The sequence below is a fragment of the Manis javanica genome, chromosome 8, assembly GCF_040802235.1.
Source record: "Manis javanica isolate MJ-LG chromosome 8, MJ_LKY, whole genome shotgun sequence".
NCBI lineage: Eukaryota > Metazoa > Chordata > Mammalia > Pholidota > Manidae > Manis > Manis javanica.
In genome coordinates this window covers 90,378,907-90,396,353 of record NC_133163.1, presented here as the reverse complement: position 1 = coordinate 90,396,353, position 17,447 = coordinate 90,378,907, and the positions used below count along the sequence as shown (strand labels likewise).

The 17,447-nt window shown below is 35.4% G+C and overlaps 1 protein-coding gene across 3 annotated transcripts in view; it reads right to left on the bottom strand.

The window, feature by feature from the left end:
* BUB1B (BUB1 mitotic checkpoint serine/threonine kinase B) overlaps positions 1 to 17,447 on the bottom strand; it is a 48,479-nt gene that overhangs the window by 30,235 nt on the left and 797 nt on the right. For all 3 annotated transcript variants that reach the window (XM_017667718.3, XM_073211626.1, XM_073211625.1), the window contains exons 2-8: positions 15,109 to 15,255; positions 10,546 to 10,605; positions 9,986 to 10,130; positions 4,012 to 4,208; positions 2,095 to 2,264; positions 798 to 1,012; positions 536 to 627 (exon numbers count right to left, since the gene is read on the bottom strand). In XM_017667718.3, coding sequence (XP_017523207.3) covers positions 536 to 627; positions 798 to 1,012; positions 2,095 to 2,264; positions 4,012 to 4,208; positions 9,986 to 10,130; positions 10,546 to 10,605; positions 15,109 to 15,255 — 1,026 coding nt within the window. The remainder of the gene's footprint in view (positions 1 to 535; positions 628 to 797; positions 1,013 to 2,094; positions 2,265 to 4,011; positions 4,209 to 9,985; positions 10,131 to 10,545; positions 10,606 to 15,108; positions 15,256 to 17,447) is intronic.

The following is a 17,447-nucleotide window of genomic DNA, read 5'->3' as shown; positions in this document are numbered from 1 at the left end:
TTGCTATTTTTGCATTCCTATAGTGCCAAACATAAAGTGAGGGGTTGTAGATAAGTCATGAGGAAACTGTTGCACTGATACACAGAATACACCAAAGTATTAGCACTCGCAGTGTTATGTATTAGACTGAATCTCAGACTGCCTGATTATGTAATCAGCACCTATCATACTTTTCTTATAAACAGAAATGCTAAGGGTTAGAAGAAAAAGATATTCAGAAGGAAAGAGCAGCATATGAGGAAAAACTATCATAATTTCTTATTGTTATCAATAATAAAGGTAAGTATCTCAATTGAGTCATGGTGATTATCTTTGACTACAACAATGTAAATATAAATCTATTAAGTTTATTCCTTAATAAGAATATTACCAAATGGTCTTTTAGCCCTAACATACTCAAAGGAATATAGACATAAAGTAAACAGAAAACTAGTTACTTTCATTCCCACAAAGAAAATGTCTTTGAGCGTTAGGATAGGTGTACCTGGTCACTCTTAATAATTCCCACCTTAAAATATCTGGAAATCAAACTCACATAACTGGCTGTTGTGCAGTCTCTTCCACGTATGGAGTAAAATTGGGTAGTGCAGAGGGTACAGCTGCCACAGAAACTGTATTGCTATGAGGCTGGTGATGAAAAAGAAAACTAAAATTACCATAATTTTACAATCTGACATAACATATGGAGACCATGCCTAATTATTCAAAAGGAATTTAAAAATGTTAAAAATACTCCTCTACTCTAAGTCTTCAGTATTTGTTATGTTGGATAACACACTGGATCTAAGGGTTCTTACCCTGTATTCCAAAGGCCTGCCTGTGTTCCAAGGGCCTGCTTGCAGCTCATTTTCTTTGGCTCTGGACACAGGGGGTGCTACCCATGGCTGGACTGTAGGTTTAGTCAAGTCTGCTCCAGAAGCTTCATCGGCATTTTCATCAAAAACAGTAATTCTGGAATTACTTTGCATCTGTTGAGGAACCGGATTTTGGAGTCCTCTGTTCTGGTTTGCAGCTAGGAGAAAAATATTAAAACTTCATGTAAAATCTTTAATTATCAATTTAGATGCCATATAAGGTATACCTAATTCTTCCTCACAAGGAAATTATTCCTCCTCCCATAGAAACAAAAATTTTTTTAAATAATAATTAAAAAAAATTAATGGATCAAATTAGCAACTTTTAAATCCATTTGGTTTGTTACTTATACTCTTCCTTCTTTCACCCACCTCCAATCTTTTATTCAGACATCTAAAAAAAGAAATCCCACATCTTCCTTCACACATCATTCTAATATTGTCTAGTTTTATCAGAGTAACCTAATATTAATTTTTCTCTTTAAGAATTTCTGTCAATGGAAATCAGTTGCAGTGTACTGAATCTAGATAAGACAAATGAACCTATTTATTTGGGTTGTTCTCTGTTGTGAGGCGGCTTATTACAATCAAGCTTCATCATGATCTGTATGAAATATTCTTTAGGACTATGTACTCTCTTATGCCCAATTCCGGGCTCTCTAAGGAACATTCTGAATATTCATAATTTGATACCACAAAAGGGTAAGAGATTGAAAGCAATTCTGCTCTACATGTCTGTTAATATTAAAATTAGGTAATAAAATTTAGTTAGCTAAAAATTTGGTTTAGCTAAAAAATTAGTTAATGAAAGCCTATTGCTCTCTGTACCTTCTGCTCAATTTTCTTGTGAACCTAAAATTTCCCTAAAAAAGAGGGGTCCAATTTCTGACCCCAAAAAGTTAAAGACAATGTTAATACATTCCCTGGGGCTTTGGTATATGTAAACTTTACTCTGACAATACTTGCTATATTATTGCATATCTTCTTTCAGTTAGCTACTCAAACTCAGAAACTCTTGATACTGCCTATGCATTTAAGTTTTTCTTAAGAAATAAAACTATGGACATGTTTTGGTTTTACTGCACACCGTCATCTCAGCTTTCCTTAGGCTTCCTTCTTTTTGTTACCTAGTACTCAGAAATCTAGGATGGTGTTCACACATATATTTATCCATTATCTCTTTACATAATTTGCCTACCACCAGAGACTAAGAAATTCTCATAACACTTAACAAACTTACCCTTGAGAGCACCTCCTACACGGCTGACTGGGGCTCTTGCTGTCTTTTTCCCTTTGCTTTTGAGTTCAGCCAGTGTGCTTCGTTGTGGTAAAGAAGACCCAAAAACTTCCTCCTCCTCTTCTTTCTCAAGTGCCAATAGAGTTTGCCGAGATACTCGAGCTTGGAATTGCCTAAAGCAAAAGAATGGACAATTACTTTGCTGAGATGAACACTAATGACCAGATTCAAAATTCTTAAACTGTTAAAAAAAAACAACAAGGGTTAGGAAATATATAGAACTAGAAAGTGTTTATTCTCTCAAGAATAAAGAAAGCCACCTTGAAATCAGAGAAAGTTTTGACTAAAGATTTAACTCCCCCTTTAAATGTCCAAGTTTGATCAATTAAAAATACTCTGAAGAGCACCATTATGTTGATTTTGAGGATAGAATCAGGGTGATTAAGATTATAGAATTTATTAAGATCAGAGTTTCCCATAAACTTTTTATTATAAAACTTACAAAATAGTGGAAAGAGTTAATCTGCACCCATATACCCTTAACCTAGATTCAGATTGTTAACATCTTGCCACATCTATTTTATCACTGCTTCTCCTTCTCATTGCTCCCCCAACTCCATGAATTTTCCTGATCCTTATGAACCATTTCATATGAAATGAAGTTGCATCCAACATGATGTTTTACTTTAGCAAAGCTGGCAGATGTTTGAAGACTAAACTTCTTACACTGTTGACAAAGTTTTAAGTATTATCAAAAAGGTAAAAAAACAAACTGCAAATGCTGGTGAAGGGAGTAAGCCCACAATGGCCCCCTTTCTGATTAGAATTAAAAACTCTAGTCAAAATACAAAAAAGCAACTGAGGCTTCTGAAAAGTAAACAAAAGCAAGTGGACTGTGGAGAGGAGTCAAAGTTGAAGAAATGACCTACACGGGGTTGTTTCCTGTTTTTTTCTTCTCTTTTCTCTGGTGGTTTTGAATTGCTGCAATGGTGGTGTAGGAAGCTAAAACTACAGAAACCTCATCTCTCTGCCAGAGGTCTGGGAAAATGGGACTCTGAGGACCATGGAGTATGGGAGAAATACTGGAGAGAATGAGCTGAAAAAGACATTGCCTAATCCTGTACATGAATCGGCACAAACCCTGGACTTACTCTTGAGCTATGCATACACAGGGCAGGCTCAAAGCAGCACAGAAAAGGCTTTGAGACTGAACTATGATATAAACAGTACCCAAGTTCTAGACTAACCCCTGAACAACACACCATGGGATAGACACAAAGGTCTTGAAAATAAAGCTGACACTGGAACCACTACCCACATAAGATGAGAGAGAACTTGTGATATCTGAAGATGGTTGTCTACCAAGACATTAACATTCTCTAGAAATACCAACCAACAGGACCCAGTCTAGTACCAGGATAAATGTCCAGGATATAATCCAAAATTACTTGACACACAAAGAACCAGGACACTACAACCAATTTTCAGAGGAAAAGACAATTCATACATGCCAACATCAAGATGATCCAGGTGTTGGAATTTTCAGACAGAAATTTTAAAGCAGCTATAATGATGCTCTATGAGATAAAGGTAAAAACATATCATTTGCAAACATATTCCCCAGGTGTTGGGAGTGAGAGCAGGTACAAAGGGATAACATGAGGGAATGAATTCTTTATGGTATGATTCTACTCTGTATCTTGATCATGGTAATGGTTATATGACTATTCATCTATAAAAACTTATAGAACCGTACACCAGAATGGATTTTACTGTATATTAAATATTTAAATATGTCTTTTTAAAAACTCAACAGTAACCAAGTAAACTTGCCGATCCTTGGAGAGCCCTTTGTTCAGATGCAAAAAAAACCATTTATATCTATTAGTTTCAGAAATAAACTTCAGAGCATCAGTTTACCGGTGCTGGGAATGCAGTCTTTCCAGTGGTTCAGCCTTCTGTTGAATCCCTTCCTGAAATATTGTATCTGCTTTCTTAAAGTTTTCTCTAGCTTCGTATTCTTCAGCCCATGAGATATAGAACTGAGCAAGTGAAACACCAATTCCTTCGTTGTGTAGATAACTGTACATATCCAAAGGCTCACTGCATAAATGCCCCTGTAACAAATTAAAAGCTTTAACAGTTAACCAATTTCTGCTTACATACCAAGTGTCTATTGAGTACCAATCACTGCAGATACTATATGTAGTTTCTGCATTGAAAAAAATGTATTATAATTTGAAGTTATAAGGACTATATGGGGAGGACATAAAAATTAGACAAAAGTAAGATTAATTTGTAAGAAAAGGGAAGAGGAGGAACGAAGGCATGACATTTGTGTGGCCTTGAAGGAAGCATAGACTTACATCAGGTAGAGACTGGGAAAGGAAAGGCATTCTAGACAGAGAAAATACCATAAATGAAGACAGAAAAGGCTAAGTTTTGGGGGGTATAGGTAAGGTATTAGTTTGTAAAAAAAGGTATGACAGGTCTTGAATGTCAAACTAATCAACTTTAAATTTAACTGACAGTCACTGTAATATATGTTGCAGTGGGAGAGCTCTATGCAAAGGAATGACATGGTCAAATCTGTATTTTAGAAAGGACCTTGTAAAACCAGGTAAATTGTAGATAATGCTAGTAGCAAGAAGTGGGGGGGTCTACTAAAAATTCTACACTATTAACAGTGATCTATCTTCTTCAGTCTTTTTGTTCCTTCAGGAAAAAAAAGGAACATACATCTTACACAGGATAAAAGGATTTTTTATCATTTTATAAAGATTTAATCTTCATATGTGAAACCTTCATAAGATTGTGTATCAATGACACCTTAATAATGAAAAAAAAAAAGCTAGTGAGCCCACAAAAAAAGACAGAGATCATATTGTGCAAGAATGTGAAAAGACAACCTACAGAATGCAAGAGAAATATCTGCAAATTACAGATCTGATAAAGGTTTAATATCCAGAAAATACAAAGAACTCTCACAGTTCAACAAAAAAAGGACAAACAACCCAATTTAAACATGAGCAAAGGACTAGAATAGATGTCTCCAAAGAAGGTAAACAAGTGGCCAACAAGCAAAAGATGTTCAAAATCACAGGTCATTAAGGAAATACAAATTAAAACCACAATGTGATACCACTTTACATCTAGTAGGATGGCTTTAATTAAAAACCAAAAATAACAACAACAAAAAAGATTTAATTTTCATAAAATTGGTTTTTCTCCACTTAACAGTGCATCGTCCATTTTTCCATGCTGCTGCTTACTCTTCATTATTACTTTTAAATGGGTGAATAATGTCCCATCTAGTAGATCTTTCATCATTTAACTATTTCCCTATTTTGGGGATAAACAACTCCTAATTTTGCACAATTATAAATAATTCTATAACAAATATCTTCATGCATACAACCTTTCATGTTTTACACTGTTCCCTTAAGATAAATTCCTTGAAGTAAAACTAGTTAAAAAGTAACAAACTCAAAGAAGACAAGTAGTGATTATACAGCATCTTACTACGCTGATGGACAGTGACTGTAATGGGGTTTGTGAGGGGGACTTGGTGAAGGGGGGAGTCTAGTAAACATAATGTTCCTCACGTAATTGTAGATTAATGATACCAAAAAAACCAAAAACCAAAAAACAAGAAACCTAACCCTTGCCTCTGAAAGGTTCAGAGGGCACCTTGCGACCCAAACCACAGGGCAGCAGACTGAAGCTGCTCAAAATTCCATGGCAGACCATAGTGAAGTCATAAATGGAACTATATTTCCTGTTTCTCAGAGTACTGTCTGTTTATTATTAGCCCTTATTGCTTCTTGCAGGACCAGGGTACTTGAAAAAAAAAGTAACAAACTGCTTTAAGAGATTTGTGCAAAGAGATTTCAAATGCTAGTAGTTATTCCCAAATACTATTTCATAGAAAATATTTAATTTTAAAAGCTTCTAATTTCATATAAAAATGGCATTTCAGTGTTCTACTTAGGAGTTCTTTTACTAGGGAAGCTAACATTTTTTCCTATTTATTTACTAAATGATTTTCTTGTGTATCTCTCCTATTCCTGGCTGTCTAGCTTAGATTAAGTCCTCCTTGTATGAATTCCTTCCTACACAACTCAATACACCCCCTCTTTCTCTTTTGTTACACTTACAATAAAAAGCTTAACATGTGTCTTCCATAAAAAGTAAACTCCACAAAGGTGGAAAACATTCTCTAACCAGAGTCTAGTAGAAAAAGGTTGAATAAATGAAATGTTCCATTTATATTTTTAACAATAACAATTAGTGTTTTATAGTTCAATTTTATATTAATTCAGTAAGTGGAGTTTTTCTGCTTATCCAAGTTAGTGATGTTTTCCCATGTGATGGTGTTTTAAGCAAAATCATAATTCTGAAAGTGTTATCAGTGTAAGATCCAGTCCTTGATTTGCTACTACCTAAATAAAGCTTAACATTGATTTCACTTCATTAATGGATTTCTGAATAGCCCTGGTTCAGCACTGGATAGCCAAAAAGGATCATGTTATTCCAGAGTGCTGAATGAGAATGCTTAAGAAATAACACAAAGAAAAGGAAAATGTGAAGCAGATCTCTTTGGTAACTCCTAAAGGCCAAACTAAGCCAATTTTACACTTTTAACTAAAAATTCTAGATATTTTCTAATTTCTTAGCTAGGTTATAGCTATCTCTTACAAAAATAACTGGCTAGAGGAATCTTCCTGCAAAGCAAAAGAAAGTAGTAGTACGAGGAACCCATAAGTTACTTCTCTTGACCACTGCATAAAGAAAAAGACAGCAAAATAGTTTAATATGCACCATATTAACTATGTACAAAGTTTAAATTATTGCTGATGATTCTAGGGCTGATCATTTGAATTTGAGGGTTGTCTAGACCAGTGCTTCTTCTGATTACCTGTGGTGAAAGGGCCAGTTTTGGGGGGTGGGTATGTGTGTGTGTGTGTATGTTTAAGTTTCCATTCTGTTGTTGATTATTTTTATTTTTTTTGAGAGGGCATCTCTCATATTTATTGATCAAATGGTTGTTAACAACAATAAAATTCTGTATAGGGGACTCAATACACAGTCATTAATCAACCCCAAGCCTATTTCTCAACAGTCTCCAATCTTCTGAAGCATAACAAACAAGTTCTTACACGGTGAACAAGTTCTTACATAGTGAATAAGTTCTTACATGGTGAACAGTGCAAGGGCAGTCATATCACAGAAATTTTCGATTTTGATCACGCATCATGAACTATAAACAATCAAGTCAGATATGATCATTTGTTTGATTTTTATACTTGATTTATATGTGAATCCCACATTTCTCCCTTATTTTATAATTTTTTTAATAAAATGCTGAAGTGGTAGGTAGATGCAAGATAAAGGTAGAAAACATAATTTAGTGCTGTAAGAGGGTAAATGTAGATGATCAGGTGTGTGCCTATAGACTAAGTATTAATCCAAGCTAGACAAGGGCAACAAAACATCCACGGATGCAGAAGATTTCTCTCAAAACAGGAGGGGGTTAGGTTCTAAGCCTCCCCTCTGTTGATCCCCAATTTCTCTCCTGATGGCCCCCCTGCGACTGTGCCTGTCTTAGGTTGTTCCTCCCTTGCGGAATCTTACCCGTCTCTGGCTAATGAGTCATCTTCCGGGACTGATTATTTTTTAAGAATACAATAAAAATGGAAGTTACTAGAGAAATGATGATACACTTGATATTGTGGCAATGTCAAATTGTTAACAAATGTCTAAATGCTTGCTCTGAATTTTTGTATGTATCTTGAACAGTCTGCAGACCATTTGTTCAGTAGTAGGGGTCTAGGCTATGCTTCTTACTTTATGATAATGTCACTGCTCTTCAGTACTAGCACCAGGTTAGCATAAGTGAACAAAGAAATTATTCTAATTGTTACTTTTAATAGCTTCAACTAAATACAATCACAGAATCCTGGGATTAAGAGTCACTTGGTAAAAGTTTTTAATGGTTCTAACCTTTTCATAAATCACAAAAAATTGCAACCTTTTAATAAATCACAAATAAGAATAACATACAGGATAAGAATATTATATAGGATGGAATGAAGAACAGAATTCATTAGTATGGTCCCCACCAGGGACCATAGTCTCTATGCTCACAAATCTGTTTAGCATTCTTTGGGTGCCATCCTGTTATAAATTCCTGTAACTAATATTCCTAAGGTAATTTCTCCAACTTGTCAAGGATGCCAAGACATATCAAATGTCTGGCAGAAATCAAGATACATTATGCCTTCAGGATTCACCTAATTTCCTTCACTAGTAACTATCTGAAGTTTAAAATAAGCCCTCCTCCATAAATCTGCAAAGAAGTAAAAAGCTAACCTTCTCAAACAATATGGCTTCTCTCTCACTTACCAACTTTACATCTCCCTGTATGGCCCCGGAAGATGACTGGTTAGCCAGAGATGGGTAAGATTCCTCAAGGGAGGAACAACCTAAGACAGGCACAGTCGCAGGGGGGCCATCAGGTGAGAAATCGGGGATCAACAGTGGTGAGACTTAGAACCTCACCCCCCCTGTTTTGAGAGAAATCTGCATCCGTGGATGTTTTAAGGCCCTTGTCTAGCTTGGATTAACACATAGTCTACAGGCACACACCTGATCATCTACAATTTTGCTCTCTTACAACACTAAACTATGTTTTCTACCTTTATCTTGCATCTACCTACCACTTCAGCATTTTATTAAAAATAAAAATAATAATAATAATAAAGGGAGAAATGTGGGATCCACATATAAATCAAGTATAAAAATCAAAGGAATATTCATATCTGACCTGATTGTTTATAATTCATAATGCGTGATCAAAACCGAAAGTTTCTATGATGAATGCCCTTGTACTGTTCACCATGTAAGAACTTATTCACTATGTAAGAATTCGTTCACCATGTAAGAACTTGTTCGTTATGCTTCAGAAGATTGGAGACTGACAAGAATTAGGCTTGAGATGGATTAATGATTGTGCATTGAGCATTGAGTCCCCTATACAGAATTTTATTGTTGTTAACAACCATTTAATCAATAAATATGAGATGCCCTCTCAAAAAAAAAAAAAAGCCCTCCTCAAGAGATATATTTTAGCTAAAAATTTTATCAATTTCAAGTGTCATTATTTTACCATATTATGCTTGTAATATTGTTTAGACTTACCTAATCACTTATTTTTTATAATTTACTTTTAAAAATTTATTTTTATAAGTACTAATTAACCATTATCTAATTATCTATTATCTAACATGCTATCCTAAATATTTATCACTTACTTTCTCTAGTTTCTGTTAGGATAAAAACAATGAAATTAATGAAGATGATTTCATAAAAAAAAAAAAAAAACCTCAAGAGTATTATAGAAACAAAAGCACTACATGTCAAAGTTGAGACTGTACAAAGATCTGGATGTAGCAGTATACAACCAAAAAAGCCCAAAGACAAATGAAGAATTAAACATCACTTTTTTTATTGTGATGATTCTCCAAAAGGGGAGAAAGGGATACCAGAATCACATACAAAAGCTTTTTCCCAAGCAATCATACTCCTGCCATATGTTGGGTCTTACCCATCCTCCTCCAGGAGTTGTGTGGCTCAATTATGTTTACAATAAATAGACAACCTATACTCCCATGAAGGAGTATACATGCCTTATGATCACTTTTAAAGGAGTAAAAAAACTATATTAAAATCCATCTTTAAAGTAGAAACATTTATTGAATGCTGAATATTTATCAAATGTTTAGTATCTATTAAATGGCTCAGGTTTTACCATTGTTTTGGTGTACCAGATAGCTCTAGAGAAAATCTCATGGTTTAGTATATTAAACTCAAATGGCACTTCAGAAAGACTTACCAATTTAAGCCAGAGACTAAGAAATCGAGGATCACTATAATACCGTTTTTCTCCTTGCAGGGCTTCTACAGCTCTTTCTAACAATGTTGACATATTACTCTCTTTCCCTCCTTGAGGATAGTTCTGCTCTGTCCAATTAATATACCTGAATAGGAAGAAAAGAAAAAGAATATTTTTAAAGTTTAGCATGTACTTGTGTTCTTAAACCAACACCCATAATGGACTTTTTCAAGTAGAAATACTTCATTGTTTATTTAGAGATCCTCAATGACACTGCTAGGTCTGTATCCCTCAAACTTTCCCAAATATTATTAATGTGTGTCTCTGGGAAATAATGGCAGTGGGGATAGAAGGGAGTAGCTCACAGTTGCATGCCACAAACTTGAAATTTCTTCAGTCTTAAACACCTCAGGAAGAAACACTATGATTATTCTGTCTGTGTCTTCAAGACATCACTTTCTGCTCTGACACACTGTTCTGTACATCCCAATATGAGAGGCAGCACCATGAGGTCTCACGTGTTAAGCTTCTACTGCCCTTGTTAAGTAAAAAAGACCCACCTATCCCAAACATCCAGAGGGTCATTTCCAGTGTAAAATCGAATTTCAGATTCAAATGCCCTGAAATTTAAACAGAAATATTAGCGTAAACAATAGTGATTACAGCCAAATGAACAAGTATCACCTCTACTTTTATTCACATATTAAGTGTTTAATACCAATTTTGATAACTGCACTGGAGTTTGTGGGTTTGTTAAACAGAAAGAAAAATAGAAATAATTAGGATTCTGCCTAATATAACAGGAGTGATAAAACATGCAGAAACTAGAAAAACAAATACCAAGACAACATATAGAAAAGCAGTATTACACAGCAGTCTAAAGCTCTGGAACAAGACTCTCTAAATTCAAATGCAGCTCCACTAATTACTAGCTGAGTGACACTGGACAAGCTATTTATCTGTTTTCAGGTCCCTCATCTGTCAAAAGGGGATAATAATACAGGAGTTCCCCCTTATTCACAAGGAGGATATGTTTCAAATTCTCCAGTGGATGCCTAAACAGCAGATAGTACCAAACCCTACATACACCATGTGTTTTTTTCTATACAAACATAACTATGATAAACTTTAACTGATCATTAAAGTAAGATATTAACAGCAATAATAATAATAGAACAATTAAAACATAATAAAAGTTATGAGTGTGGTCTCTTTCTCTTTCAAAATATCTTACTGTACTGTACTCACCCTTCTTCTTGAGATATGAGATGATAAAATGACTATGTGATGAGATGAAGGGAAGTGAATGACATAGGCATTTTGACATAGCGTTAGGCTACTATTGATCTGACAATGTCAGAAGAAGGATCATCTGCTTCCAGGATGCAGTTGACCATGGGTAACTGAAATTACGGAAAACAAAATCCCCAGGTAAGGGGGGACACAATAGTATACCCAATTATCTTATTAGGTTGATTAGTGTGAGTGCAAAGTGTTTAGACATATTACATGCTCAATAAATGATAGCTATTATTTTATATATACACATATTATTTTATATTGAACAAACCGAACACAAACACACAAATATATAGAAATAAGAATCTTAAGGAAAAATTCCATGGGAACACTAGTCAGAGAATAATACCATATATAAACTGGGGAGTGCTTCAAAGAACGTGTAACATAAGAGTTTGTAAAGAGCTGGAAAAGGCAGAGGGTTAAGACTTAATTAAGACTGACTAACTAGAATAGAAGAGAAGTATTGGGTAATAAACCACAATTTAGATAAGTGTTTAATCAGTAAAAACTATATAAGGGGTTATGTTTGATATAATAAAATAGTTCCTGACACAAAGGAATTTATAATTTAATAAGAAAAGGTACACAAATGAAAAATTCACAATACAAAGTATTCTTTGCAATTGCAAAGAATGGACAGTAAAGGCTTTAAGAAGGCAAAAGGAAGTATCAAAGCAGAAGCCTCAGAAGGTGGGACTCTGAAGGAGCCATAAGATTTGAAAGAAAGGGGGAGTTTTCAAGAGGGAAACCAGTATTGAATAAAGTTGTGAAAGTAGGAGAGTTTATCCAGAGGAGATTGAATTATACATAAAGTCAGTATTGGGAATAAATGGAGCTCTCTGGAGAGATAAGGGCATGCTTTAAATGCACATTTAAACACTTTGGATACCAGTTGCTCAAGTCACTACTACTTCTTTAACTGGAGAGTATCTTGAAAATGGTAAGTAAAAATTCCAAAAGGTTGATCAAGTAACATTATAAGAATAAGGGAAACTAGAAAAGGGGCCACGATTATGAAGCTAATATGGTGACTGAAACATGAGATGAGGGAATTGCCTGCAGAAATGGTGAAAAAAAAAAAAATCCAAGACACTATTTATAAAAATCAGCAATCTTCCAAATTTAACTAAATAACTTCTATTCCAAAACAGAGTCAATGTAATCCACCCAAAATCTCAGAAGGCTTTTCCAGAAACTAACAAGGTGATTTTAAATTTGTTTGGAAAGGCAAAGGACCAAGAATAGCCAAAACAGTTTTGAAAAAGAACAACAAAAGTTGGATAACTCACTCCACCTGACTTCAAAATTCATTATATAAAGCTAATCAAGACAATATGTAATTGGTGAAAGAATAGACAATTAGATCAATGGCAGAACAGACAGACCAGACAATCAAGTGATTTTTTTTTTTGACAAGAGTCCCAAAGCAATTAAAGAGGGAAAGGGGGGAAAAAAGGCAAACAAACTCAACAAATGGAGGCAGAACAGCTAGATATTCATAAGGGGGTGAGAGGGAGAGCATTTACTCCAACTTCACACCGTACAAAGGATAAATTTAAGATGAATCATAGACCTAAACATAAAAGCTAAAACAAAAATCTACTAGAAGAAAACACAGAATTTCTTTGCAACTTTGGATCTTTGCAAAGATCTCCTACAGAAGACACAAAAAGCACTAATCAAAAAAGAAAAACACTAAACTTCACCAAAATTAATGACTTCTCTACTTCCCAAAAAATACCACCAAGGAAACAGCCACAGACTAGGAGAAAATATTTGCAACACATATATTTGATAAAGGGCTTATATACAGATTATGTAAAGAACTCATGCCATCTAATTTTAAAATTGGGCAAAATATTTCCACAAATACAGCACAGAAAATATATAAAAGGCCATAAACATGTGAAAAAGTGCTCACCATCATCAGTCACCTGGGGAATGGGAAGAAGTAAAAACCATAGAGATACTATTACACACCCACTAGAACGACTTAAACGAAAAAGACTGACACCACTGAATACGGGAAATGAATTTGGAGCAAGTAGACTCTCATACATTACTGGTAGGAGTGTAAAATGTTACAACCTCTGGGACACTGGAAGTTTCTTTAAAAATTGAATATACATTTACTCTACTACCCAGCAATTCTATTCCATCAGAAATGAAAATCTATGCCCACAAAAAGCCTTGTACAAGAATGTCCACAGCCTTATTTATAAGAGCACAAAACTGGTAAGAATCTAAATGTCCATCAACTGATGAATAGGTAAGCAAATGAAATACTACTCAGTAATGCAAAGGAGCAATCTCCTGTTAATGCAACATGAAAATGCCTAAAAAACCTACAGTCAAAGAACTGTAAGATTCTATTTATATGAAATTCTAAAATAAGCAAAAGTGACCTATGGTGATAGAAATCTGATCACAGATTGCTTTGTGAAGGAGGGGAAGAAGATTGGGAAGGGGCGTGAGAGAACATTCTGAGGTAATAAAAATGTTCTGTGTCTGTAAATGCATGTCAAACCTGATTAAACAATATACTTAAAAATCTGAGCATTTCACTGAGTGTAAATTATACTTAAAAAAAAAAAGGCACTGGTCCTTAGTAATTGACTAAATAAAATGAGGGTGAGAGAACCGTGTGAAAGATCATTCAGGTGAGTTTTGGTGCCATTAACCAAAATGAAATAGAAAAAAAGGAAGGTCATTTATAAGAGAAGAGATTCAGTATTTAATATATTAGTAAAATATTAACCTACTTACATGTTACAGGTAGATAGACATTTAGAAGGCAACTAAGAGATGAAAAATAATAGACAATCCTGGGAAATTTGAATATGGAAGCAGAACAGTTGGCAAAGAAAAGAACTTAGGTAAAATACAGTAAGAAGCCAACAAGAAAAAAGGTAGATTAGAGAAGTGGAGTAACTAGTACAATGTCACAGAAGCTAGGAAGAAGAGTTAAGAGTAGAACACCACTGTCTCTGAAACAAAATCATAAGATGCAATGCTTTTAAAGACCTAATGAAAAAAAAAGATATTCATTTTTTATAACCAAATTAATGATAATTTGCCAATGATGGCAAAATTCTTTTGTCAGAGATTAAAGGTAGAAACTGGTACTTTAGCTTATTTTTTGGAAAAAAGCATATTTATCAAAACGTGTTAGTCAAGGACAGCAAGTTCTGTAGGTCCATTTCAATAATGTATTTGTATTTTTCAGCTTTTCTTTATCCAGAGTTAAATTAATGAGAAACTTTCTAAAATAAAATCAGTTTCTCTGAGGTTTACATTCTCTTTGAAGACCACTCTTTCTGGCACATTCTCAAAACTACTTTCACAGAAAGTTAATCATTGAGTATGTACTAAAGACAGCATATTCACTTTCTTTCAGTACTCAGAATCCAAGGAAGCAATTTCTCCAACTGATTACTATCAGAGTTAATTGTTTGGGATCTGGCATAACATGACATAATTCTGTTAGGGATCCAGAATGACATAATACTTTTGGGAAATACTGTAATGTAATACTTGCTTTACTTTGTTATCATTGTTTCCTATATTAAGATGTATTTCTATTGATACAAGAGTTTAGTTGCTTCACAATGAAATAAATGAGAGCCCACAGCTCTTGTTCTTAATCACACTTGGGATCTCTAGAAAGCTGTTGTGTGATGAGAAAGCAGGTGGGGAACAGATGCTCATTCACCAATTTTTGAAGAGTATGTCTTATTCCATCTTGCATGGATTGACACTCACATTACCTACCACAGTTGGGAATGAATGATGACAGGTTGAGCCCCAACTATTCTACACACCGTTTCTGTTGCTGAAGAGTAGTGTTGCAGGCAGCTTCTTGCTGTGCCAGCGCTCCCTGAAGTGTGGACATGATCCGCCCCTGCCTTAGGGGTTGAACGTTTTCTTTACTCAGCTCCCATTCATCTCCCTCCAAGGACATGGCTTCACTGTAAGGAGGGAAACTGAAGTAAATCTGATACTGACATTGAGTATTACATCACTAGATTATTGTGAATGTTTTCAGGTAAGTCTTTATTCATAATTTTTGGGTTAAATATGGTGGTCTGGTACATTAGTAATGTTATAATACCCCTAAGCTTCTGAGCCTTTCTGTGACCTGGTTTCCAAGTTTATGGCTGTAGTACTGCTTCATGGAAGAGAATGTGGCTAGGGCATCATTGGACAGTACCATAGGAATAATGTTTAAAGCAAGGAGAAAGGAAGGGAAAAAAGTTTTATAAATTTGTCAAAAAGCATTTCTATGCTTACCACTGAATGCATCACCTAGTTTAATTTAAAATTAGCAAACTGTTCATCAAACTAACATCCCATTTTTCAACTGATGACTTAAAACTGAAGTTTAATGTATATAGGTAGCCCAGAGCAGAAGCAGGCAAAAATAGTTTACTGGTCACAATTGCCCTACACTTCCCACCCCCTGCCCCAATTCTATCAAGCCTGTGGGGAGAATCTCCACAAGTTTTTGGAGGCAATTACCATAAAGGGTATATACTCTGAACTTCAGTGATGGTCAAGTAGAAGCCTACTTCTGGCTGAGATATTATCCCTGGGTTTAAAACAGAGACAGATAGGCACTAATCTTCAAAATGGAGTAAAAGTTATATGTATATGTGACCTCAGTCTAGATGAGAGTTGAAAACTCTCTTCAAGAAAGTAAACTGCAGCAGAGAAAGACAAATACCATATGGTTTCACTTATTTGTGGAACGTAAATACAAAGCAAAACAGAACGAACCAGTAGTAGACTCATAGGCACTGAGAAGTGACTAGTGGTTACCATGAGGAAGGGGTTGGGAGGCATGGGGGAGATCGGGGAGGGGGATAAAGGGGCACAAAAATTCTCAATCATAATAGAGGTTGGTCACAGGGATAGCAGTACAGCATGGATATAGCCAATGATTCTGTAATATCTTCCTATGTTGACAGTAACTGCACTACTGGGAGTGAGGGTTTAAGAATATGGATAACTGTTGAACCACTGTGTTGTATACGAATCCAATAAAAGATTGTATAGTTGATATTCTATACTTCAATTTAAAAAAGTATACTGTAAGTGATTAATAATTTAGGTTGTAACTACTCAAATCTTTTTAACTATATCATATGAATCCTGTAACTATATAGGCCATGTGATTTTTGTATCTTCATGGTCTAATACAGGATCTGATATTAGTAAGCACTGAATAAATGTTTGTTGAGTTCATCTGAATTTCTTCTCTTGCTCTTAAAATAGTAATTAAACTATCTCAGCTAGATGTCCCCAAATGAGCCGGGACTGCTCCCTCCCTCCCCCTCTTGCCTCCTCCCAAACTGCTCCTCCAACAGTCTTCCCTCATCTCAAATAAATGGCAATTTCATTTTTCCAGTTGCTCAAGCCAAGTGCCAACCATGATACATACCCCTTTTCCTCCCCCGACCCCAAGTCACTCAGTAAATCCTGTTGGTTCTACCTTCAAAATATATGAGAAATCAACCTCTTTTCACCATTTCCACTGTTTCCAGCCTGGCTCAAGCCGCCATCTTCTCTTGCCTGAATTTTTTCAATAACCTCTTAATTGGTCTCCCGGCTTCCACCCTTTTCTGCCTTTAGGCTTTTCAACACTGTAACCAAAGTGATCCCACTTACATTTCAAAGCCTATGTTTCCTAGGCTCAAAATCTTCCAGTGACTTTCAACTACAGAGTAAAAGCCAACCCTTACAGTGCCTGCATCCCCTCCAACCCACTTTTTTTTTTTTTTTCCACTTCATTCCCTTTTGCTTTCCTAGTTCATTCTGCTCCGGCTACTTACCAGGTGCAGATCCCTCCTCCAACCCCCACCCTCCGGTCTTTGTACTTCCTCCAGATATAGGCATGACTAGCTCTTGAGTTTCCTTCAAGTATTGACCCAAAAGACACCTTCTCAGTGAGGTCCCCAGTTCATAACTACCTAAAAGTGCACCAACATCCCCTACTCCCCACCGCTTTATATTTTTAGTACCGATACCACCTAATTTTTGTCTTGTTTACTGTCGCCCCCACCCTCACCCCAAGCCAGAATTTATTTGCTGTACCCAGCCTTTAGTAGCTGGTCAATAAATATTTGTTGCATTAATTAAGGAGCTCATGACGTGGCATTTA